This window comes from Elephas maximus, chromosome 12, assembly GCF_024166365.1.
Source record: "Elephas maximus indicus isolate mEleMax1 chromosome 12, mEleMax1 primary haplotype, whole genome shotgun sequence".
Classification (NCBI taxonomy): domain Eukaryota; kingdom Metazoa; phylum Chordata; class Mammalia; order Proboscidea; family Elephantidae; genus Elephas; species Elephas maximus.
Window position 1 is genome coordinate 91,266,127 of NC_064830.1, and position 24,235 is coordinate 91,290,361.

At 40.1% G+C, this 24,235-nt stretch overlaps 2 protein-coding genes across 2 annotated transcripts in view; one reads left to right on the forward strand and one right to left on the reverse strand.

Moving 5' to 3' along the window:
• The window catches only part of ZSCAN25 (zinc finger and SCAN domain containing 25), a 72,901-nt gene that overhangs the window by 21,112 nt on the left and 27,554 nt on the right, over window positions 1-24,235 (forward strand). The window lies entirely within an intron of this gene.
• LOC126087520 (putative olfactory receptor 1F12P) lies at window positions 10,291-11,235 on the reverse strand. Its single transcript, XM_049905050.1, has one exon. It carries the CDS (start codon window positions 11,233-11,235, stop codon window positions 10,291-10,293), a length of 945 nt encoding a protein of 314 aa, XP_049761007.1.

The following is a 24,235-nucleotide window of genomic DNA, read 5'->3' on the forward strand; positions in this document are numbered from 1 at the left end:
TGATCGATATTTTGGGGGGACACAATTCAGTCCATGACAGTACACCTGATCCAAGCCATGGTGTTTTCAATCACTTCATATGCATGTGAATGCTGGGTGATGAATAAGGAAGCCTGAAGAATTGACACCTTTGAATTGTGGTATTGTGAAGAATATTGAATATAGCATAGACTGCCAAAAGAACGAACAAATCTGTTTTGGAAGAAGCACAACCAGAATGCTCCTTAGAAGCAAGAGTGGCTAGACAATGTCTCACATACTTTTGATATGTTATCAGGAGGAATCATTCCCTGGAGAAGGACATCATGCTTGGTAGAGAGTCAGTGAAAGAAAGGAAGACCCTCAACAAGATGAATTGACACAGTGGCTGCAACAATGGGCTCAAGCGTAACAACAATTGTGGGGATGGCACATGACCGGGCAGTGTTTCCTTCTGTTGTACATAGGTTCACTATGAGTTGGAACTGACCCAACGGCACCTAACAACAACAACAGTTTAGTTAGTGTAGCAGCAAAAAAATGAATTAGTATAACCCTAATCTGGAGATAAATAGCAAAGGCATGAAGTGCCCCCCGCCCCCCGCCGAAGTCCCTTTGGTAGAGATTTTAATAGGCATCTTACCCCTTAGTTTTGGTATGCTAGTGTTAGTTCTGATTTATTTATGCTAGAGTAGGGTCGCTATGAGTCAGAATCGACTCGACGGCACTGGGTTTGGTTTTGTTCTGGTTTAGAGTAGGCTATTCTTGAGGTAAGAGACCCTGAAATCTCAGTGGCTTAACACAATAAAGGTTTGGTTTTTACTCATGTCTTAGTTTGGCTCTTCTGCACCTCTCATCTGGTCACTCAGGGTCTAGGCTGCTTCCATCTGATAGCTACATTCTCTGTAACATGTGGTTTTTAAGATTACTGCATTCACATTCCATTGGCGGACACAGTCACATGCTCCCATGACAATTGCAAGAGAGGGTGTGAAGTGAGGGTGTCCTCCGTGTCCAGGAACAGGAAGTAGTATGATGATGAACCATTGTTTTTGCCATAAGGGCTCCAGCAGTCTGCTTTATCACCTCTTTATTGGGATTTTTCCATTGAATTCATTGCAGGACCAGAACTATTGGAGAGGTAGAGTTTGTATTGTATTTAGCTTTGAATCTGCTAGAATTAATGTTTTATTTTCCTTGCAAGGTGAAACACTAAACTTTGCCTACAAAAAAACATGATCTGTAGATTAAAAGGTCAACACGATCCGTATGCAGCACAGTTGAAGATTGCCTTCCAAGGAGATTAACAAGGAACATTGTATTTAAAAGCCCAGGAAACACCTGTGCCAATAAGGCAGTTCTTTGCTTCTTAGGAAGCACAACAGAGACAGAACTCACCATTTCCCCAAACTTTCTGGTGTCTTAACAGTTCTTTTACTTACTGTACTTCTAATGTCACAGAATATAAGTGTCCTTATTTTACCTGGGCCATATTTTTAAAGCTCAGGGTATGTTAATGTCTTAGGCTGGATTCTCTAGAGAAGCAAAAAGAGTAAAGTGTATAAACATATATAGAGAGATTTATATTAAGGAAATGGCTCACATGGTTGTAGAGGCTGGAACGTGGATCAACCAGGAGGCTTCTGATTCACGTAGCTGCACGGGCTGGTGAACCCAAGATCAGTGAGTCAGACAGCAGGGCTCTAGCTCACAGGCTTCGAGGATTGATTGGCAGGTGAGATGACAGGTAAGCTGCTAGCTCAAGTCCCAAGAACTGGAGGTCAGATGAACAGGAGTCAGCTGTAGAATCCAGTGTGAGCAGAAGCCTTGCCAGAAAGGCCACTTATGTTGATGCAGATCGTCCTCAAGGAAACTCCCTTTCAACTGATTGGCTACTCATAGTAGATCCCACCATGGAGGTGATCACATTATATCAAATTTTGTCAAGGAAGTGATCACATCACCATATGACTGCCAAACTACATCATAACTGCTGAGCCACTGAGAATCAGAACCAAGCCAAGTTGACACACAACCTTAAAAATCACACTTATATCTTAGGATGTTTTTTGCCCAAAAACTCTTAAAAATTACACTTGTGCCTTGTTTACTTTCAGCCGAGGTGAATAAAAAATTTAAAGGTTACAATTTCTGTTATCCCAGTGGTCTTTGGAGTCTTATAAATAAATAAGATTGCCTAAGGAGGATGTCCAGGGTAAAAAGAGGAGATGATCTGTGACAGAGCCTTACTACCATTTAAGGACTGGTAAGAGAAAGAGCCTGCCAAGGAGACTGAGAAAGACCAGTGAGTAAGGGACAAAAAAATCTGCAGAATGTGGTGTGACAGAAGATAGGGGAGGAAGATGTTTTCTGAAAAATATAGTGGCCAAGGGTCAAATGCTGCAGGGAAGTTAAACAAGATAAAGGTTGAAAAATATTCATTGGCTTTATCAACATGTGTAGTCATTAGTGACACTGGTGAGAGCAGTTTCGGGGGGCGGAAGCCATATTTCAGGGGGTTGTGAACCCCTCTCTTGAATTCTAACTCATGTATACAACTACCTACTTGAAGATATTCCACTGGAATATGAAATAAGCACCTCAAACTTATCACATACAAAACCAAACTCTTTGTTCTCATCATTTAAATCTATTTCTTGCTCATCTTAGTGAATGGACACTCCATTCCTCCAGTTGCTTAGCCCAAGAAAACCTACCTCTGTCTTATATCCCACACCCAAACTATCAGCAAGTCCTATTGGCTCCATTTTCAAAATGTATACAGAATCTAGCAACTTCTCACCACTTTCAACATTTCCAGCCAACTTCACCATCTTCACTCCTGTACTATTTTAGTAGCCTCCTGATTAATTTCCTGCTTCCATTTGTCTTCTCTATAGTCTCTTCATTATATAAGAACCACATAATCTCTTAAAAATATAAATTAGATAGTTTGTCTCATTTTTCAGAACTTGCTGAAGGCTTCCCTTCTCAGAATAAAAACCAAAGTTCTTACTTAGCTAACAGTTTGTCCTTGAACATGCCAAGCATACTCCCACTTCAGAGTTTCTCTCTTGTTCTCTTTGACTAGAACACTCTTCCTCCAGACATTTACACAACTTTCTCCCTCTCTTCATTTGGACAGACCTTCCCTAATGTGGATTTTAAAACATGCCTGTAAATTCTTTGACACCTTTCCCATCAAGAGATGGAGTTTAATTACCCTCCTCTTGAATATTGGATGGCCTTAGTGACTCACTTCTAACAAAATTCAAAGGCAACGATTCTTTAGGTGATGGGAAAGACAACACACAATACAGGCGAGGTCAGCACAACTGGACTAAACCAAAAGCAAAGAAGTTTCCTGAATAAACTGAATGCTTCGAAGGCCAGCATAGTAGGGGCAGGGGTTTGGGGAACATGGTTTCAGGGGATGTCTAAGTCAATTGGCATAAGAAAATCTATTAAGAAAAAAAAAAAGGCAGTGATTCTGTGTTACTTCTGAGGCTAGGTCATACATGGGATATTTGTCCTTGAAACTCAGCAGCCATGCTGTGAGGAAGCCCAAGGCATATTGACTGGCCACACATAGATATTCCAGCAACAGCCCTAGCTGTGGTTCCAGCTAACAGCCAGCATCAACCATCAGACAGGTGAGTAAGGAATTCTTTGAGATGACCCCACCTCCAGTCCCCATTTGACTACAGCCACATGAGAGACCCTGAGGGAGAATTGCCTAGCTGAGCCCAGTCACCACCAAAACTGTGAAAGACAAAACAAATGATTGCTGTTGTTCTAAGCTACTAAGTTTGGGATGATATGATATGCAGCAATGCATACTGAAACATGACTCAATCACAGTAGCACTTCCTGTTAGTCTCTATTCCATTACCCAGATTTATTTTTCTTTATAACACTTTCATTATTTTACATATTATAAATTTATTTGCCCTTTTTTTCTGTTCTCCTTTCCCACACTCTGGAATGTCAGCCGTATGACAGTAAAAACTTTCTTTTGTTTGCTGATATAGTCCCAGTGCCAAGAACAGTGTGGGATACACAGTAGGCACTTAAACTCGAATTGTATTTGCTAATTGAATATACCTGTAGCTCTGTGGTATGAAAGAAGGATCTAAGGTCAACAGAAGAAGTATTTGAGATATTTATTACAGGAGATATTTATTATCCTCATTCTTGAGGTTACTTCTACTTCCCTACAAGTTGTCCTTAATTATGCTATTTTTTTTAATGTGGATAATGGAAACATTTCTTTCCTTTATTTTTAAACAACTTATTTTAAAACTAGAAATGAAAATTCTGGTGTATTCACAAGATTGGGTTTAAACTTCTGAGTCTTTAAGAGGGACTAACCTTCTGAACATTTTATAGTTGAGCTGTGTGGTGGTTGAGAATGAGAACATTGCGCCTCCCTGTGCCCTTCATCAAAATCCTCCAGGCCAGGACTAGAGCCACCTTGAAAAGGTATTTGCTATAAGAGTAGAATTACTTTATTCCCAGCCCTTTTCTGGAAGACAGGACTCTAAGCGAGAAAGCTTCCTCACAACCCACCAGTGAGCAAGGTCAGTTGAAGTTCTTTTGTATTTATTTTGTTGCTATTTTTGTGGCTTTATGATCAGAGACCCAGGAAAGCGTGAATCCTGCCATGCCAATCATTCCAACCCCTGAGGGCTCCTAAGGAAATGCATGATATGCTCAAGGAACACTAGCAGGCTGGGGCTCAAATTACCAGTTTATGTGTGTCTGGGCCACACCCCAAAACCTCCATCTGTCGGCTCATGGGTAGAATGTGCTCTGGAAAATGGAAGACCTGAATTTTTAGGCATACTGGGAGAGAGAGACGTGACTGGACCAGAATTGGTGGCTTGAACCAGCCATATGGGGTAGAAGAGGACTAATTAGGGGCCCCCAGAGGGAAGGGAGCTTCATCCATGGGTACTGACATTCTAAGGCACAGTAACACTGCCTTTCATAAAATATGGACCAATGAATTCCTTGGGCTATGCCCATCTGGTTAAGTAATTCTTTTCCCTTGAACAGAGTTGGGAGGATATAAAAGTAATAGGTTAAGTCAAAACCATGGGGATAAAGACCGTAAGTGTTCTTTCTCCAGCACTCGTTGCCACCACCACCACCATCATCATTACCATGATCATCTATGTTGTTGTTGTTAGGTACCGTCAAGCTGGTTCCGACTCATGGCTACACTATGTACAACAGAACGAAACACTGTCTGGTCCTTGTTATGCTCGAACCCATTGCTGCAGCCCCTGTGTCAATCCATCTCGTTTAGGATCTTCCTCTTTTTCACTGACTCTCTACTTTACCAAGCATGATGTCCTTTTCCAGGGACTGGTCCCTTCTGATAACATGTCCAAGTACATGAGACGAAGTCTCACCATCCTTGTTTCTAAGGAGCATTCTGGCTGTACTTCTTTCAAGACGGATTTTTTAATTTTTCTGCCAATCCATGGTATATTCAATATTCTTTGCCAAAGCCGTCATTCAAAGGCATCAATTCTTCTTCAGTCTTCTTTACTTATTGTCCAGCTTTTGCATGCATATGAAGTGGTTGAAAATACCATGGCTTGGGTCAGGTCAGGCCTGGCTTAGTCCTCAAAGTGACATCTTTGCTTTTGAACACTTCGAAAAGGTCTTTTGCAGCAGATTTGCCCAATGTAATATATATCGTTTGATTTCTTGACTGCTACTTCAATGGGTGTTGATTGTGGATCCAAATAAAATAAAATCCTTGATGACCTCAATATTTTCTCCATTTATTATGATGTTGCTTATTGGTTCAGTTGTGAGGATTTTTGTTTTCTTTATGTTGAGGTGTAATCCATACTGAAGGCTGTAGTATTTGATCTTCATAAGTAAGTGCTTCAAGTCTTCTTCGATTTCAGCAAGCAAGGTTGTGTAATCTGCACATCACAGGTTGTAAATGAGTCTTCCTCCAATCCTGATGCTGTGTTCTTCTTCATATATTCCAGCTTCTGGGATTATTTGCTCAGCATACAGATTGAATAAGTATGGTAAAAGTAGACAGCCCTAACACACACCTTTTCTGATATTAAACCACTCAGTATCCCTTTGTTCTGTTAAAATGACTGCACCTTGCTCTAGGTGCAGGTTCCTCATGAGCACAATTAGTGTTCTGGAATTCCCATTCTTTGCAATGTTACCCATAATTTGTTATGATCCACACAGTCAAATGTCTGCATAGTCAATAAAACACAGGTAAACATCTTTCTGTTATTCTCTGCTTTCAGCCAGGATCCATCTGACATCAGCAATGATAGCTCTCATTCCACGACCTCTTCTGAATCAGGCTTGAATTTCTGGCAGTTCCCTGTCGATGTGCTGCTGCAACAGTTTTTGAATGATCTTCAGCAGAATTTTTCTTGTGTGTGATATTAATGATATTGCTTGATAATCTCTGCATTCTGTTGGATTACCTTTTTTTGGAATGGGTACAAATATGGATCTCTTCCAGTTGGTTGGCCAGGGAGCTGTCTTCCAAATTTCTGGGCATAGATGAGTGTGCACCTCCAGTGCTGCATCTGTTTGTTGAAAAATTTCAGTTGGTATTCTGTCAATTCCTGGAGCCTTGTTTTTCACCAATGCCTTCAATGCAGCTTGGGCTTCTTCCTTCAGTACCATCAGTTTCTTGATCATATGCTACCTCCTGAAATGGTTGAATGTCCACCACTTGTCTGTCAGTTTGTGATACTGTGGTGGCTTCTACGTTGGTGTGATGCTGGAAGCTATGCCACCAGAATTTCAAATACCAGCAGGGTCACCTCTGTGGACAGGTTTTAGCAGAGCTTCCAGACTAAGACAGACTAGGAAGAAGGATCTGGCAGTCTACTTCTGAAAAAAATTGGCCAATGAAAACCTTATGAATAGCAGTGGAACATTGCCTCATATAGTGCAGAAAGATGATCCCCTTAGGTTAGAAGTCACTTAAAATATGACTGGGGAAGAGCTGCCTCCTCAAATTAGAGTCGACTTTAATGATGTGGATGGAGGAAGGCTTTCGGGCTTACATTTGCTGATGAGACATGACTCAAAATAAAAAGAAACAGCTGCAAACATCCCTTAATAATTGGAACATAGAATGTACAAAGTATGAATCTAGGAAAATTGGAAATCATCAAAAGCGAAAGGGAATGTATGAAGATCGATATCCTAGGCATTAGTGAACTGAAATGGACTGGTATGGGACATTTTGAATTGGACAATCACATGGTCTACAAATGACAAGTTAAAGAGGAATGGCATCCCATTCATCATCAAAAAGATCATTTCAAAATCTATCCTGAAGTACAGTGCTGTCAGTGATAGGATAATATCCATATGCCCAGAAGGAAAACTTATTGCCGTCAACTCCACAGGACAGGTTAGAACTGCCCAATAGGGTTTCCAAGGAGCAGCTGGTGAATTAGAACTGCCAACCTTCTGGTTGGCAGCCTAGTTCTTAACCACTGCGTCAATTAATACGACTATTATTCAAATTTATGCACCAACCACCAAGGCCAGAGATGAGAAAATTGAAGACTTTTGCCAACTTCTGCAGTCTGAAATTGATCAAACATACAGTCAAGATGCATTAATAATCACTGGTGATTGGAATGCAAAAGTTGGAAATAAAGAAGGATCAGTAGTTAGAAAATATGGCCTTGGTGATAGAAACGCCCCTGGAGATTGCATGATAGAATCTTGCAAGACCAACACTTCTTCATTGCCAATACCTTTTTCAACAACATATACGGTGACTATACATGTGGACCTCACCAGATGGAATACACGGAATCAAATCAACTACATCTGGGGAAATAGATGATGGGGAAGTTCAATATCATCAGTCAGAACAAGGCCAGGGCTCACTGTGGAACATACCATCAATCGCTCATATGCAAGTTCAAGTTGACGCTAAAGAAAATTAGAGCAAGTCAATGAAAATACAACCTTGAGTATATCCCACCTGAATTTAGAGACCATGTCAAGAATAGTTTCGACACATTGAACACTAATTATCGAAGACCAGACTAGTTATGGGATGACATCAAGGACATCATACACAAACAAAGCAAAAAGTCATTAAAAAGACAGGAAAGAAAGAAAAGACCAGAATGGATGTCAGAAGATACTGTGATACTTGCTCTTGAACATAGAGTAGCTAATACTCACGGGAAGAAACAATGAAGTAAAAGAACTGAACAGAAGATTTCAAAGGGCAGCTTGATAAGACAAAGTAAAGCATTACAATGAAATTTGCAAAGACCTGAAGTTAGAAAACCAAAAGAAAAGAACACACTTGGTATTTCTCAAGTTGAAAGAACTGAAGAAAACATTCAAGCCTCAAGTTGCAATACTGAAGGATCCTATGGGGGAAATATCAAATGATGCCAGAAGAATCAAAAGGTAGAAGGAATACACAGAGTCACTGTACGAAAAAGAACTGATCATTATCTATAGTAGTATATTTTTGTTGAGTATTTTATACCAGGAACTGTGATAAATTCTTCTGGGAATTGTGAAATTAAGAAGAAAAGATCTTTTATAAAACTTAAAGGACCCAACATTCCTGTTTGGGGTAGAATTTTGGGGGTGGGTATTGGAATAATGTAAAGGAGAGTATGAAAAAGACTAATAAAATTCAAGTTATATGGAGTTCCAGAGGGAAGGGAATAGCTTTTTCTTTTCTGGCTGGGGAGACCTGAGGGTAACTTCATGAAGGGCATGGTATTTGAGCTGAGCCTTGATGGACAAATACGATTTTGATAGAAATGGGCAAGATAGGCCTGCTGGAACAGCATGAAAGGGGCAGAGAAGCATGGTGCGTTTGGCAAAATAGTGAGTTTCAGAACGACTAGAGTCAAATGATTAGTAATTGGAGGTGCCTGGGCTAGAAGTGGAAACCCTGGTGGTGTAGTGGTTAAGTGCTATGGCTGCTAATCAAAGGGTGAGCAGTTCGAATCCGCCAGGTGCTCTCTGGAAACTCTATGGGGCAGTTCTACTCTGTCCGATAGGGTCGCTATGAGTTGGAATCGACTCGATGGCACTGGGTTTGGTTTTTGGTTTTGGGGGCTAGAAGTGGAAATGCTGGTGGTGTAGTGGTTAAGAGTTCAGCTGCTAATCAAAAGGTTGGCAGTTCAAATCCACCAGGTGCTCCTTGGAAACCCTATGGGGCATTCTACCCTGTTCCTATAGGGTCGCTGTGAGTTGGAATTGACTCGATGGCAACGGGTTTGGCTTTTTGGGCTAGAAGCCAGTTGTTATGACTTTCTGTGTAATGCTCTTTCTTCTACCATACCACTTGCAAATGTCCCTGGCAGCCTAGGATATTACCCTATTGGAGAGGGAACCAAATATAACTTCTCCAGCCATAAACTCTTTTTTATGAGGCCTGTATACTTTGTCTCCTTCTCCAATTCAACTCATAGAGAAGCACATTCAGAAGGTTTATGATGGTTCATTTCCTTCATATTCTTTATCCCCAGAGAACCAAATCCAAGTTTGGCCTTCCTTCTCTCTTTGTCATGTGAATGGAAGAACCTTCTTTTCTAAAGGAAGGGGAGACTCAAAAGTGGGAAAATGTGGGGCCTTCTTAGGTGCTCAGCTGAGTCAGTGGTGATAAATTCACTATAGGTATTTCCTATAGTGATACAAGTACCTATAGCTATTCAAATTTATCCAGCAGGTTCTAAAGTCAAGAGTGGGACAACTTTAAGGAAGACTATCAAGCCTATCCCAGAGATAAATCCAACTCAGAATATGGGAATGGTTGTTGGGGAAGTGGGGTGTAGCAGAGATAATATCTGGGTAGTAGTAATGTGTGCCAACTTGGGAATTGGTATGCATATTGGGATGGGTTAAGAATTTGAGGAAACTTGAGGGTGTGTGGAGGCTCTTAGAGGGCATCTCTTTGGCACAGGCTATAAGCACAGGTCACAGGCTCCTATGAATTTACCTTTTCTACATGGAATGTATATTCTTTTCAACCCTTTCCAAAAAAAGCTGTAGACAAAGCTGATTTGCATCCATTTATGTGGTTTTTATGTCTTTAGGGGACAGTTCATTCCACATTGTAGTATTCTGTGCAGACTGAAAATTTCAGAAGTTTCAGACTTGCAAATTCCCTTTACTTTAAAAATGAGGGAATTTTCTGACCATGTTGACAATCTAGAAGAATGTGGTCTGTATTCTTCCTACCCTCTGTATGCAGAGTCTGTCCCAGAGGTTCATTCCCCTCCAAGCACAGTGACCCTTAGGGGGAGCTCTGCTGTGTCACAGCCTGCAAAATAAAGCCTTCAGGCTGAGCAGTTTCCTTAGAACTCCCTTTATGTCCTTGTTCCTCAAGCAGTACATAAAAGGATTCAGCATGGGTGTCACGACCATGTACATCACTGAAGCCAGTGAATCCTTCTCAGCTGAGTGAGAGGATGAGGGACTCAGGTAGACCCCTGTAATGGTACCATAGAAGAGAATGACTACAGTGAGGTGGGAGCCACAGGTAGAAAAGGCCTTTTGTTTACCCTGAGCAGATGGGATCTTGAGTACAGCAGACACAATGCGGATGTAGGAGACAAGAATTCCAAGGAAGGGAATGAGGATGATCAAGCCCCCCACCAGCAGAATCATGAGCTGGTTGAGTTGGGTGTTGGAACAGGACAACTGGAGCAGAGGAATGAGGTCACAAAAGAAGTAAGGCATGACATTGCTGGCACAGAACTCTAGCCGAGCCATGAGGAGGGTGTGCAGTAGGGAATGGAAGTTGGCGATGAGCCAGGAGCTTCCCAGCATAAGGGCACAGATTTGGAGGCTCATCATGATGGAGTAGTGCAGAGGGTGGCAGATGGCCACATAGCGGTCATAAGCCATTGCTGTCAGGAGGAAGTTGTCCATGTTGGCAAGTAAAATGCAAAAGTAAATCTGGGCTAGGCAGCCACCATAGGAAATGGACTGAGTCTGCATCTGGATGTTCATAAGCATCTTGGGGACTGTGGCAGAGATGAAGCAGAAGTCCACCAGAGAGAGATTGCTGAGGAAGAAGTACATGGGCGTGTGGAGATGAGAGTCTGAGCCAACGGCCAGAATAATGAGCAAGTTCCCTGCTGCTGCAACCAGGTACATGACAAAGAAGAGCCCAAAGATCAGCTCCTGCCTCTCCAGCTGGCTGGACAGCCCTAAGAGGATAAACTCAGAGACACTTGTGTGGTTTCCTCTTTCCATGTTTGATTTGTCCTACTGGGAGATCCAGACCAGTCAGAGTCTATAGAGAGGGTGGGGGTTTACCTGTCTCCCTCTTTTGCTCATAAAATCCCTGAACTCACATCTGGTCACATCTCTGTGTTCATTTTGTACAAATCCCAAAGAAGGCTCTCAGCCTGTAAAAGGAAAAGCCTCATCCAGTAAGTCCTATGGCCACAATAGAGCCCCAAATCAGGGTTTTATCTATTTCAACACCTAAATAATTCTGAACCCACAAAGCCCCATCTTCTATCCCTCAAAGGAAAGACCTTGTGATATAATGGTCGTGTGCTCATTGGTACCAACAAGAGGGAGTTACTTAGAATGTTTTAGACCCCTGAATTTCTATTATACTCCAGGTTTTTGATATCAGCTACTGTTATTGTCTCAATATTAAGAGCTATAGAAATGTAGCTTCCTTTCACTTCCAATAATACTGCCAGCTGCAGGCCATTTCTATACAGAATTCTGGGATCACAACAGCATATACTGTAGGACCATTGGGTACTGTTTGTACTCCACACACCTTCTTCCCCTCCAGATAGCTTGTCTTCTCTTGTTTTCCTGCCCACAGAGAGCCCAGTGCTCAGAGTGCTCTAGCTGCCACTCGTTGATGACTCTGGGACACTTTGGTCCTGGCGATGATGCTGTGGGATGGAGTAGGTCAGGGCAAGCCTGGACAGAAGAGCCTGCTGACTGGGACAGCTCAGCCAGCTCTTCTGTCTTGGTTTACCCAGGAAGGGACTTGTTTCTGGAGAGTGACCTGGGAAGGGTAAGAGTTGCCCCCTGGAGATAACAATGAGAAATAACTGGTGCCACACTACCCAAAGTAACAGAGACAGCAGCAGGGCAACATAGAGACCCCACTAAATTGGAACTCATAATAGTTCAGTGAGAGTTCAGCTGAACTTTCATTAGATACACTGTAATTTATTTTTTTACTGCTTCACAAGACCTAATTAGTTAGGGTTTGGGTCCTATGAGAATGTGAATTTATAAAGAGGAAGTAGAGAGGGAAGGAACTGGGGTTAGCATGCTGATTGGGGATGGGCCATCGGTCCAGGAAAGCTATGGGAGTGAGGTTCTGGGCCTGCCTGGGAACTGGGCAAGGGTGGAAAGGGGAGAACAGTCTTGGGAGGTTGACTTTGGCCATGGCTTTATTTGGTTGAGGTAAGGTCCGCTGGGAGTGAAATAACTTACCAGCACAGGTGGGCAGGGTACAGTAGGGATAGAGGTTTCAGCTATGCAGCAACTCCCAGAACAGTTCCTGGATTGTGCTGAGAGCAATTATTTAGTATAGAAGATAAATGGCTCTGTTTAAGTTAATTTTCACTCATCAAATTTTTAAAAGATTCAAGTATTCTTGTGATCCAAAGGTATGAATCTTTGTGCAGGAGCCTAAGAAGATAGAAATATATTTACTGAAAAGTACAAATGAAAAGAAACATATTTATCATGGTTGAGATCTTCATCTGATTAATCCTAATTAAAAGAGCTCTTTACTGGGTAATGTGAGAGCAAGAAAACAATAACCGACATCGTTCTCATTCCCAAGAACTTCTAGTCGAATGTAAAATCTTCACATAGGAAAGAAACATCTCTTAGACTAGGAACACGTACTGTATGTTGTTTAATTTAACGCCCACAACAACCTATATGAGTTAGGCACAATTTCTCTTATTTTACAGATATGTAAACTGAGAGAGGTTAAATAATTTCTTCCAAAAACACCAGGATTTGATTCCAGGTTAGTCTGATTTCACAGCAGTGTTCTTTCAATTTCACTGTTTTGACTTTCTTTTTTTTTTTTTTTTTTCATTTATTGTGCTTAGGTGAAAGTTTACAAATCAAGTCAGTCTCTCACACAAAAAGTTATACACACCTTGCTATGTACTCATAGCTGCTCTCCCCCTAATGATACAGCACATTCCTCCTCTCCACCCTGTATTCCCTGTGTCCATTCAACCAGCTCCTGTGCCCCCTCTACTTTCTCAACTCATCTCCGGACAGGAATTGCTCACATAGTCTCATGTATCTACTTGAGCCAAGAAGCTCACTCCTCACCAGTATCATTGTCTTATAGTCCAGTCCAATCCCTGTCTAAAGAGTTGGCTTTGGGAATGGTTCCAGTCTTGGGCTAATAAAGGCCCTGGGGACCCTGACCTCCAGGGTCCCTCTAGCCTCAGTAAGACCATTAAGTCTCATCTTTTTACGAGAATTTGAGATCTGCATCCCATTGTTCTCCTGCTCCATCAGGGATTCTCTGTTATGTTCCCTGTCAAGGCAGTCATTGGTGGTAGCTGGGCACCATCTAGTTCTTCCGGTCTCAGGCTGATGCAGTCTCTGCTTTATGTGGCCCTTTCTGTCCCTGGGGCTCATCTTTACCGTATGTCTTTGGTGTTCTTCATTATCCTTTGCTCCAGATGGGTTGAGATCAATTGATTCAAGGCTGTAATTCTTTACGGAAGCAGATTGCCACATCTTTTTCCCATGGAGCGGCTGGTGGGTTCAAACTGCTGGCCTTTCAGTTAGCAGCCAAGCACTTTAACCACTGTGCCACCAGGGCTCATCAGGTGCCTAATCCCCCAAACTCATTGCCTTGGAGTCCATTCCGACTCATAGAGACCCTATAGGACAGAGTAAAGCTTTCTCAAGTTCTACTCTGACCTTTTGGTTAGCAGCAAAGTTTTTCCAAGGAGCTGACCTTTTGGTTAGCAGCAAAGTTCTTAACAACTGTGCCACCAGGGCTACAGGATGGCTAATAAAAAATATTATAGACACCTCAAATTTAACTTGCCCAAAACTGCATTATTGATCTTTCCCTTCTCAAACCTACTGCTTCCTCAGTTATCCCTGTCTCATGCTTCCAATTTCTCAAGCCAAAACCTTGGCATCATCCAACTCCTCTTTCTCTTATTATCCATATCCACTATATTAGCAAGCCCTGTCAGCTCTACCTGTGAAATATATCCACAATCAGATCACTTCTCTCTATATTCATCGCTACCTCCAGGGCACAAACAACTATTATTCCATCCAGGCTATGCAGTAGTCTCTTAAAACAACTGGGCTTCCTGTTTTACATCTTTACCCCTAAATCCTCAGCAATCTTTTTCCACATAGCAGACAAATTAGCATTAAGAAGTGTAAGTCAGATCATGTTACTTCTGTGTTCAAAATTCTCCAGTGGTTTCCCATATCACTCACAATAAAACCCAAAGTCCTTGCCAAATCCTAAAAGCCATGCATGATCCAGAGCTCTGCTTTCTCCATAATCTCATCTTCTACTTCCCCCTCACTTTCAGTAGGCCAGCCACAATGGCCTCCTCACTGTTCCTTGACACATCAAGCATATTCCCACCCTGAGGTACTTTTAAACCTGTTATCCACTTTGCCTCAAATTCTCTTCCCTCAGTCCTTCGCTTCATTCAAATTTCTGCTCAGATGTCTTCTCTGTTCAGCATTCCCCCAAACCACCTATCTAAAGTAGCACCTGTGTTTCTGTCTTTCCCTTATCTTATTATCTTTATTTTTATTCTTCTTGTTGTTGTTAGGTGCCGTAGAGTCAGTTTCAACTCATAGTGGCCCCATGTACAACAGACAGAAACACTGTCTGGTCCTGTGCCATTTTTATTCTTAGCACTTATTTATGGTTCTGTCTCTCTAGAATATAAACTCATGACAACAGGAACTTTGTTTTTATGTATAATTATATTCCCAATAGAACTGTACCTGAACTATAGAACGGTGTTGTTGTTGAACAAATGAATAACCTCCTAATGTTCCCTTTTCTGACTGTCTGTGAAATTGAGCAAGACTTTAGAGCTAGTCCTCCTTAGCCCATTATCAACCTAATATCTCCCAAACTTCATCATATTTACTTAGTACTTTTACTAACTTATTTTGTTAGTTGAAATTCACTTATTTAAAAAGCAAATTTATAGTACCATGATAAATAAGAAAGCAGTATTTTTCTTACTGAATTTTGGCTAGAAGCCGTTCCTTACAAAATATTTTGAGTCTGACACCTATTTTTTCTGGTTAAAAAGTATTAGAGAGGAATTAGGGAATATGAGCACCAGTCTGGGTATTTCTCTGAGAGGTAATCAGAAGGCTCGAAAGAGAACTTAGAAGGGAGTAACTTTCTCACCAGGCGATTTGATGTATTTATCTTCTGTCTGTAAACCACTTCATGTCATCTCTCCAACAGAGGTACAGGCTCCGCACCATAGGAAACACTGCACTAACCCACACATACCTGGACTCCGCACCCCTATTCGTTTACGTCTAATTTCTCTTCCTGATCCTTAGGCAGCCAGTACGTGGACTGGCCTTGTTTTCTTGCTTCAACAGAGGTTCCGAACCTCTCTCTCTGGTGATCTCTACACCTCTGGGGTTTGTGTCACCTTGAACACTGGACCTATCCTGTGAAAACCCAAGGAACAGAGAAAAATTTATGTTTTTGACTTTGGAAAACTCATGTTTCATTTTCTCCAACCATTGAGCCATGATTATCTGTGCTTAAAGGATTTAGAAAGGGAAACAAATAACAATAAAAGGTGTTGGCAAAATATCAGTAATAAAACTAAATACATAAACAAAACAGGAAAAATAATTAGGTTAAATAGAAACTTGACAGTCTGTTCTTGGAAAAAAAAGTTGATAGAAAATTGAGCTAATCATTGAGAAAGAAAATAAAAATTAAGCCAGGATTTGGAAAATACATCTAATAGCTACTAAAAATGATTAGCATGTGAGTATTATTTTAAATTGTATGCTAATATATTTTATCATCAAATAAAAATGGATGGCTACTTACAAATACATAAAATATCCCCTCCAAAAATGCAAAAAGAATTAGAAAACATGAATATAATATTAATAGGAAGAAATATAAAGTTAACAGCTTCTAAAAAGGTATATTACTCCATTAAAGACAATTTTCTAACTTTCTAAGAGAAAATATTTTATTCAGTAATAAATGATTTTAAACTATAGAAAAAGATGGTATATTAATAATCTGTAAAATGGTATAATAATAATATTTACTTAAAGGGGTTGTTGTGAGGATTAGATTTTAAAGAAACAAAACAAAACAAATAACATGCTTAGAACTATGCATTGCACACAGTAAACACCCAATAAGTATTGATTATTATTATTACTATTATTCTTACTTAATCCATTTTTTTGAGACAAGGATGATTTGAATCCTAAATTTCACAAAGACAATGAAAACAATATTTTAGACTGATTTCATTTATAGACGTAGATGCAAATGCCCTAAATAAAATATCTGCAAACTAAGAACAACATTTTAAAAGGATTAACTCTTAAACTCAAGTAAATCCATTAACCTAATTTACCCAAGCAAAATATTAAAATAATGTAATTGGATCTTGATAAGGTGGCTAGATGAATTTCTCATCGCCTTATAGATTAAAACTCTGAGAACATTAGAAACCCAGTGCCATCGAGTCGATTCCAACTCATAGGGGTGTATTAAAAAATATGACAAACGCCCCTCAATAGAGATGACTATATGGAGACAAATCAGTATTACAGTTATTGGAAAAGACTTTCGTTTTTCCCGGGGGAGAAAAAAAACAAGATGGTTGTTCTTTGTTATCATTCCTTATTTAATCTTCAATTAGAAATACTAGTGATGGCTATCTGACAAGAAAAAAGAAATGAAAACAAAACTTTTTGTGAAAGATCTATTTTATAACTAAACTATTAAAAGAAATAGAGTGATTGCTAAGAATAAAACTAGCTGAGCAAAGTTCCAGGGTATAATATCACACAAAAGTTGTTGAATGGCTTTTTGATACACCAACAATAACTAACAACAAAAAAAGCCATGAAAAAGGTAATTTCATTCCCACTGCTGATGAAATTAAATGTTTGGATTTTAATTTAACTTGGAAAATGAAATATTTGTTCAAAGAAAACTACGATGGATAAAATAAAAGAGTGTTTGTAAGGCACAAATAGATTCTAGTTGAAAGATTTAAATATATTCTGATGACCCTGCTTTCTAAGTAAGTAGATCAATATGTTATCATTAATAATAAATTAGTAAATATACACTATATTACCAGGCATTGTATTTAAAATCTTTAAATATTAGCTTTTTAATTCTACCCCCAAATTTATAGTTAGATACTATTATATAACCTATAGAGGCTTATAGAGATTACATAGATATATATAAATGTAGGATTTTTACATTTGGAACCATACAGAAGGAAACAAATCAGATGGAAAAAGAAGGCAACTTGTTCAAATGTTTGTTGCAACATTATTCCTAAATTTAAAAAATTTGCAACAGCCAAATGTCTAAATCAGTAGGAGAGTAGTATTGCAAACCATGATGTATCTATGCAATGGAATACTATACAGATATTAAAGATGAAAGAATATGTCAATTTCTGGATATTTTCTCTGAGACAGATTTTAAAGCCAGAACACAACATAGCATGTACATAGAGATGACATCTATTGCAGAATGTTTGTATAAACTTCAAGAAAATGTTAATTTGGAGAAAACAAAACAAAGCAAAACAAAACCCCAAACCCATTGCCGTCGAATCGATTCTGACTCATAGTGACCCTGTAGAACAGAGTAGAACTGCCCCATAGGGTTTCCAAGGAGCATCTGGTAGGTTCAAACTGCTGACCTTTTGGTTAGCAACTGTAGCTCTTAGCTACTACACCACTAAGGTTTAACAGGAAAAGTCTGAGGTTTAGTTTTCTTTTTTCCCCTGGTACGTTGCTTACATTCACCAACATGTGAAAATTACACCATTGTAGGCAATTACCTACTGTGCTTCTCAGTCTTTCACAACACCAGCACACACATTTCAGATGCCTCTACCCAGAATAAGTCTTTGAAGAGGAGAATTGCTGGATAGGAGTTAGAATTTTTGGAATTTCTAGATAAGGCTCCACAGTATAGAATGAGGACAGGAGTTAAGAGAAGTTGTTCAAGAATCTAATCCTGTGTGATTTTGGCAAGTCTGTAAAATGATGGGGTTAGATCACTGGAATGTTTTTAAGGTTCCTTACAGGTCTCAGGTTCTGCTTGTCTTTGTCTGAGAAGTGAGGAAGAGAACGTATCTCCGGGCTAATACATTTTGGGGGTTTAGGAAGCAGTGCCTCCTCCTGCCCCTACATCATCACTGACCTGTCCAGTTGATCTGATTTCTGTTATCACCAATCAGGGAACCTGACTCCTCCTGAGTTGCTCCTCCTCACTTAAGGAGGGGCAGCAAGCTCACAAGCGGGCTAGAGCCAGAGACACAACCATGTGCCCCATGAAAACCAGATTAGAAATAAATCTTTAGGGGGAAGGTAGTGTCAGTGAGGTGGCCCAGTTCTCTGGCCAAGGAGAAATGTTTGGGGCTCACACTTGAATTATCTGCAGGGCTACTCCTGGGCTCTAGGGCGCAATCTCCAACGGGCATTGTTAGAAAGAAATGTGCCTGCTATGCCCAATTCTCCTGGGCTCCAGACATATCATCTCCTTAGGGTTTCCATTGGAAAGTTATTGCCTTCAGTGATTTAATTTGTTATTTTTGTCTTCAGGGGAAATTTTCACAATTTCTTACTTTTTATCTTTGGTCTGGGGAATTCATTTTGTTTATTCTTTCGTATCTCAACTTCAGAGTTCATGTTCATGGCCGTTTTAATGAATTAGCATCACTGTTTTTCTTTCATCTCAATTCCAGTGTCATGCATCTCAATTACCTTTAGCCACTTTCTGGTCCTATATTTTAGATTTATGCTTTCCAGACTTTGATATTTCAGTTAAAATTTACCCCAAATTTGAGGTGATTAACATAGGGAGTCAAATTCTATTGTGACGGAAAAGGACATTAAAGAAAAAAGCAACCCCCACAAACTAAGACTTGTTTTTTATCTCTACAGTTTCATTAAAGAAACTAATGACTCCCCATCTGTGCTCCCTCTACTTCACTATGTAGGCATAATGACAAGCAAGACAAGGGAAACAATTTTGTTTCAAAAACAGTTGATTTATTTTTGTTGGTAATGACCACATCAGTGAAAGAAAAGGCAGGCTGGTGCCATGGGTGTGATAACTTTGAGCACACGAGATTACTTAAGTGTTTATTTACCAGTCACGTCTTCATCATCTGATCTCCATAATCATGCTGTCCATGAACAATTTCCAACGCCACCCAACCCCTTTCTCTTCCAAGATGGCATTCACAAGACCATATGTAGCCTCATCCCTAATAACTCCTCATTTTATTTGCATGTGGCTTTGCCTTTTTAGAAGGTCCTTAGCAAGAGAAGAGGGCCTGGTAACCTGGGCATCTAGGAGTGGCATGTGCTATTTAGTCTTAGTCAATCTGTAGCCATGTAAGCCCTTTGTTTTGCACACCAGGACTTAGGAGGTATGTAGGTGTTACCTTCTCACAGGATATTTTGGGCGGTAGTGAAGAGATGGGGGGCTTCAAGCTAATATCTTCTGCCTTAGGATGCTAAATGAGAGGAATTTCCTACAGAACCCAATTATTGCTACCAAGAAAATGAGGACCATGACACTAAACAGTAATATTCAGGCCAGAATATCCAGGACTCAGCTTTAAATCCAGAAAAAGCTTGGTTCCTGCAGAAGAAAGAATATGTTTAATGGGGTTCTACTGCCAAGTTAGGAGCCCTGGTGGTAAAGTGGTTAAGAGCTATGGCTATTAACCAAAAGGTTGGCAGTTCAAATCCACCAGCTGCTCCTTGGAAACCCTATGGGGCAGTTCTACTGTGTCCTATAGGGTCGCTATGAGTTGAAATCAACTCAACAGCAACGGGTTTAATGGGTTACTGCCAAGTTAAACATGTTCTTTCTTCTACAGGAACCAAGCTGCTTCTGGATTAATGGGGTTCTACCAAACTGGAAGGAGCACTGGTGGCACAATGGTTAAACAGCTTGGTTGCTAACTGAAAGGCTGGCGGCTCGAACCAATCAGCTGCTCCATGAGAGAAAAGATCCGGCAATCTGCTCCAATAAAGATTACAGCCTAGGAAACCCTGTTGGGCAGTTCTATTTTGTCCTTATAGGGTCACTACAAGTCCACTCAATGGGACACAACAACTGCCAAGTTTAATGGAGTTTTAATATTGGATCAAATATTTTGTAATGGACAAGTTATTTAACCTCATTGAAGCTTAGTTTATTATTCTATAACAAGGAGAAAAATAACATGTATTTGTGGAGTTAGTAGTAGAATTTAAATGATACAAGTATGCAAATTCAGTTTTATTACATGGAAAGGGCTCAATAAAAGACAGCTCATCATTTTCACTCTACCTCCTTTTCCTTTTCCTCATCTTCCTCTTCCTTTTCTTCCATTCTTCTTCCTCTTCATTCTCTATACATCTATTTTCCTCTTCTTCTTCCTCCTCATCTCCCTTCAGCCTTCCATCCTCACCAAATAACCATCATCCTTACCATCTAGCCATGGTCTCCACTCATTGCTATCACACAGCTTTGGTCATTATCATAATCATTATCATCTTAAAATTCCAAGGCCTCTTTTGCCTCAGAGTGCAGGCTATGTTTCCATAAAAAGCATAAAGAAGTAAAATAATGTCAAAGCCTTGAAGTTGAGTAAGTACTAGGGAGACCAACCTTCCTCATTTGTCTGGGTCTGAGGATTTCCCAAGACATGGGACTTTCAGTGCAAGAATCATTTAGTACAAAACAGAAACACAATTTTATTTTCCTCTCTGCTTTGACCTTTACCTCTTAAATTACAAGAAGAACATGAATGGCTATTTGCTGGAATGAGCCTGAATGCCATTTTTTCAAGCAAGTTTACATGGTCCTGTGGGCGATTCTAAAGGACATAGAAGGTTAGGGGCCTTTTGGGGGAAACGTATAGGGTACAATCCATGACTGTGGTTGGTCCTGAGCATGTGAGGACTGCATCACCCTAACAGGGATCCTTCTATATGGTCTTTGGAGAGACTATTGTTCATGATCACCAAACACTAAAATTTTATGACTGTCATGTTATGGAGCCCTGGTGGCACAGTGGTGAAGAGCTCAGCTGCTAACCAAAAGATTGCCAGTTTGAATACACTAGCCGCTTCTTTGAAACCCTATGAGGCAGTTCTACTCTGTTCTATTGGGTCGCTATGAGTTGGAATCAACTCGATGGCAACAGATTTTTGGGGGGTTTGTCATGCTATACTCAAATCCTATGAAGCCACATCTGCCAATCATTGCGTGGACTTGGCTTATTGATACAATTGGGAGGATCCTTTGCTTCAGCCTAGGATGGTCCTTGGGGGTGCTCACTAGGGACTCTGATGAGATTGTAAGGCCTAGGGGTAAAGTGGGTGATACACAAACATATTTTTTCTTCTGGTGTTTTTCACTTAAGCCCAGAGCCTCAGATGTGCTGCTGTAGCATAGAGATGGTCTCCAAGCCTTAACTGACTCGGGGGGAGTGGATGATGCCTGTCTAACCACAGCAAGGGCACTGAGGGTGCCCTCTGAGAACTCTAAATGTCTTGTATGTATACTTTCTTTGTGCATTCATGTTTTCCTGGCCTTAGGTATGGGCCCAAGACATACATTCCACATGTTTCCTCAGGAGAGGGAAAGTTAGGCATCTAATATTATTTGTCAGCAAAGCGCCGAGGCTGCTAAGTTCCTCCCAGTTCTGCCTGTTCCTCCTCTTACCACAGACTTAGAGTTTTGGCTGTAATTTGTGGAGACGTTTCTGTGACGATCTCTTTGATTTTCCTTTTTTCTGGACCTGCACTTTCCACTCTAGGTGTGCGGTTTAGGTAGTCCTTCTTGCTTTTCAGAAATGAAGTCCAGTGTATGCACAGATGGGAACATGATTATTGGTGATTTTTTCTCACTTTATTCATTTCATCAAGATTCAGAATTTTTTGGAAAGAATTTCAGTACTGTCCTAGTAAAGATGTGTATTTTCCCCAGTAAGCACCTTTTCTTTTCTTCTTAAAAAAATCTATTTATTTTACTTTCAATGATTATGATGAAAGATGTCTACGGATGTTTCAGGTGGTTAAATCAATGCACTCTGAATTAGTTTGCTCCTGTATTGCTTGCATACACTGTTCCTTTGGCCCTCTCATTTATTCTGTCTCTTCCCATTGGCTTATTTCTGTTCAGAGTTGGAGAGAGTGATATTTTCTTCAATTCTACTTCCCTTCTCCTCTCCACTCCTCCCACACACCTCACATTAAAACTTCACATTAGAACTGTCTCCACAGCTCTTCTCTTCCTGCATGGTCAGGTTATAAGTGAGATGGGGGATCTCAATAAAACACTATTATTCTTGACCCGCTCCTTCTTGCCATGGCTGTTACTAGCAATGTAGGACAAGTGGTGTTCCTCAGGAATACAGTTCTTGGCAAGAGAACAGTGCTGAGAGGCTATGCAAAAAATGTTCTCCTACAGAGTCATACATCTGTATCCAACCTGAAGATGATCATTGCTAATATGCCCACAGAGAAGCTGTAGGTATCTCTCTCCCACTAGCAGAAATAGAACTCATGTAATTATAGGTTCAATGTGTAAGATACCTATGATTTCATATATTGTACTAGGAATAGTCCAAGCCTTCTGCGCCTGGATGCATGGACAGGAGCAAGGAATAAACAGACTGTGAGTTCTTTTCTCTCTAATTAAGTTCTGTTCCACTAATGGTTTCAGGAACAATGCGGACTTGGGCTTCCTGGTTTTTTTTTTTTTCCTTCTTTTAATCAAGCTGTGCTAGTCCTGTGTCTAATTATTAATGTAATGATGATGGAACGTTTTGTTTTTGCTCATGGGAAAGATGGGAATACACTTAAGAATGATACTACTTTTTCAGATTGCTGTGAGATGTCTTCTGCATTTCTCTGTGTTTTAATTCTTTCCTAGTTATTTGTCTAGTGTCTCTCCCAATATTTGACTTTCTTTTGGGATTCCTCCATAAACTTTTCTCTCCGTAATTTTCCAAAATGTAGTTCAAATACATTTTATCATTGTACTTGGTTTATATGTATTCAAATCCCCAAGTCTGGCTATAGCTGCTAACTGTTGATCTTCTACTAGGGCGAAGGCTAAGGAAAGTTTGGGTGCACTCAATCTGTTTGCTTACCTACCTACCATCTCTCTCTTTTTCTTTTCTGGCTTCTTTGCTAAAACTTTCTGATTATTGTCTTTGTTTCCTCTCTGACCCAAGACTTATTGGCGAGAGTGATTATTAGATTACAAGAGATTTGGTTTCTTCTTTATTTTGTGGTATTAAGTGAAACTTTCTTTATGACCTAATAAACTAGACCTCACGTCTGTTTTCTTGGTGAGCTACTGAATTAGACATTAAACTCTCCAGGTTATAAAGTTCGACCTATTTGTCTTTTATTTTGTCAAAGACAGAGGAAGTGTCACACTTTTCATTATCATCTGACCCTCCCCTGTTCAATTGCAATATTTTAAGAAATAATATGGGCCTTAAAAATCCTTTTTATTTCAGTATGACATACACTCAGAGAAAAGAACAAATCATAAGGGTACAGCAGGATAAATTTTCTCAAAGTGAACACATTCATATAACCAGCACCCTGAATGAGAAACGAAACATCACCTGTCCCTGTCCCCCTAGGCTCTCCTCATGTTACTTCCAGTCACTACCCACAAGTGTAACCACTATTTTAACTTCTGACAGTACAAATAAATTTCATCTGTTTTTGAAATTTATAAATATGGGATCATACATGTGTTTAACTTCTCTTGCTCAACAATTTTTTTGATGAGATGCATTCATGTTGTTGCATGCAATAGTGTGTTCAGATTGTTGTACAGGGTACTATCGTGTCTGTACATATATTGGTGAACATTTGTGTAATTTCCAGTTTGCCCAGTTAAAAATAGTGCTATTATGAACATTCTTATGCGTGTATTTTGGTGGCCAGTGTTAGCATTCCTGTTGACATGTAC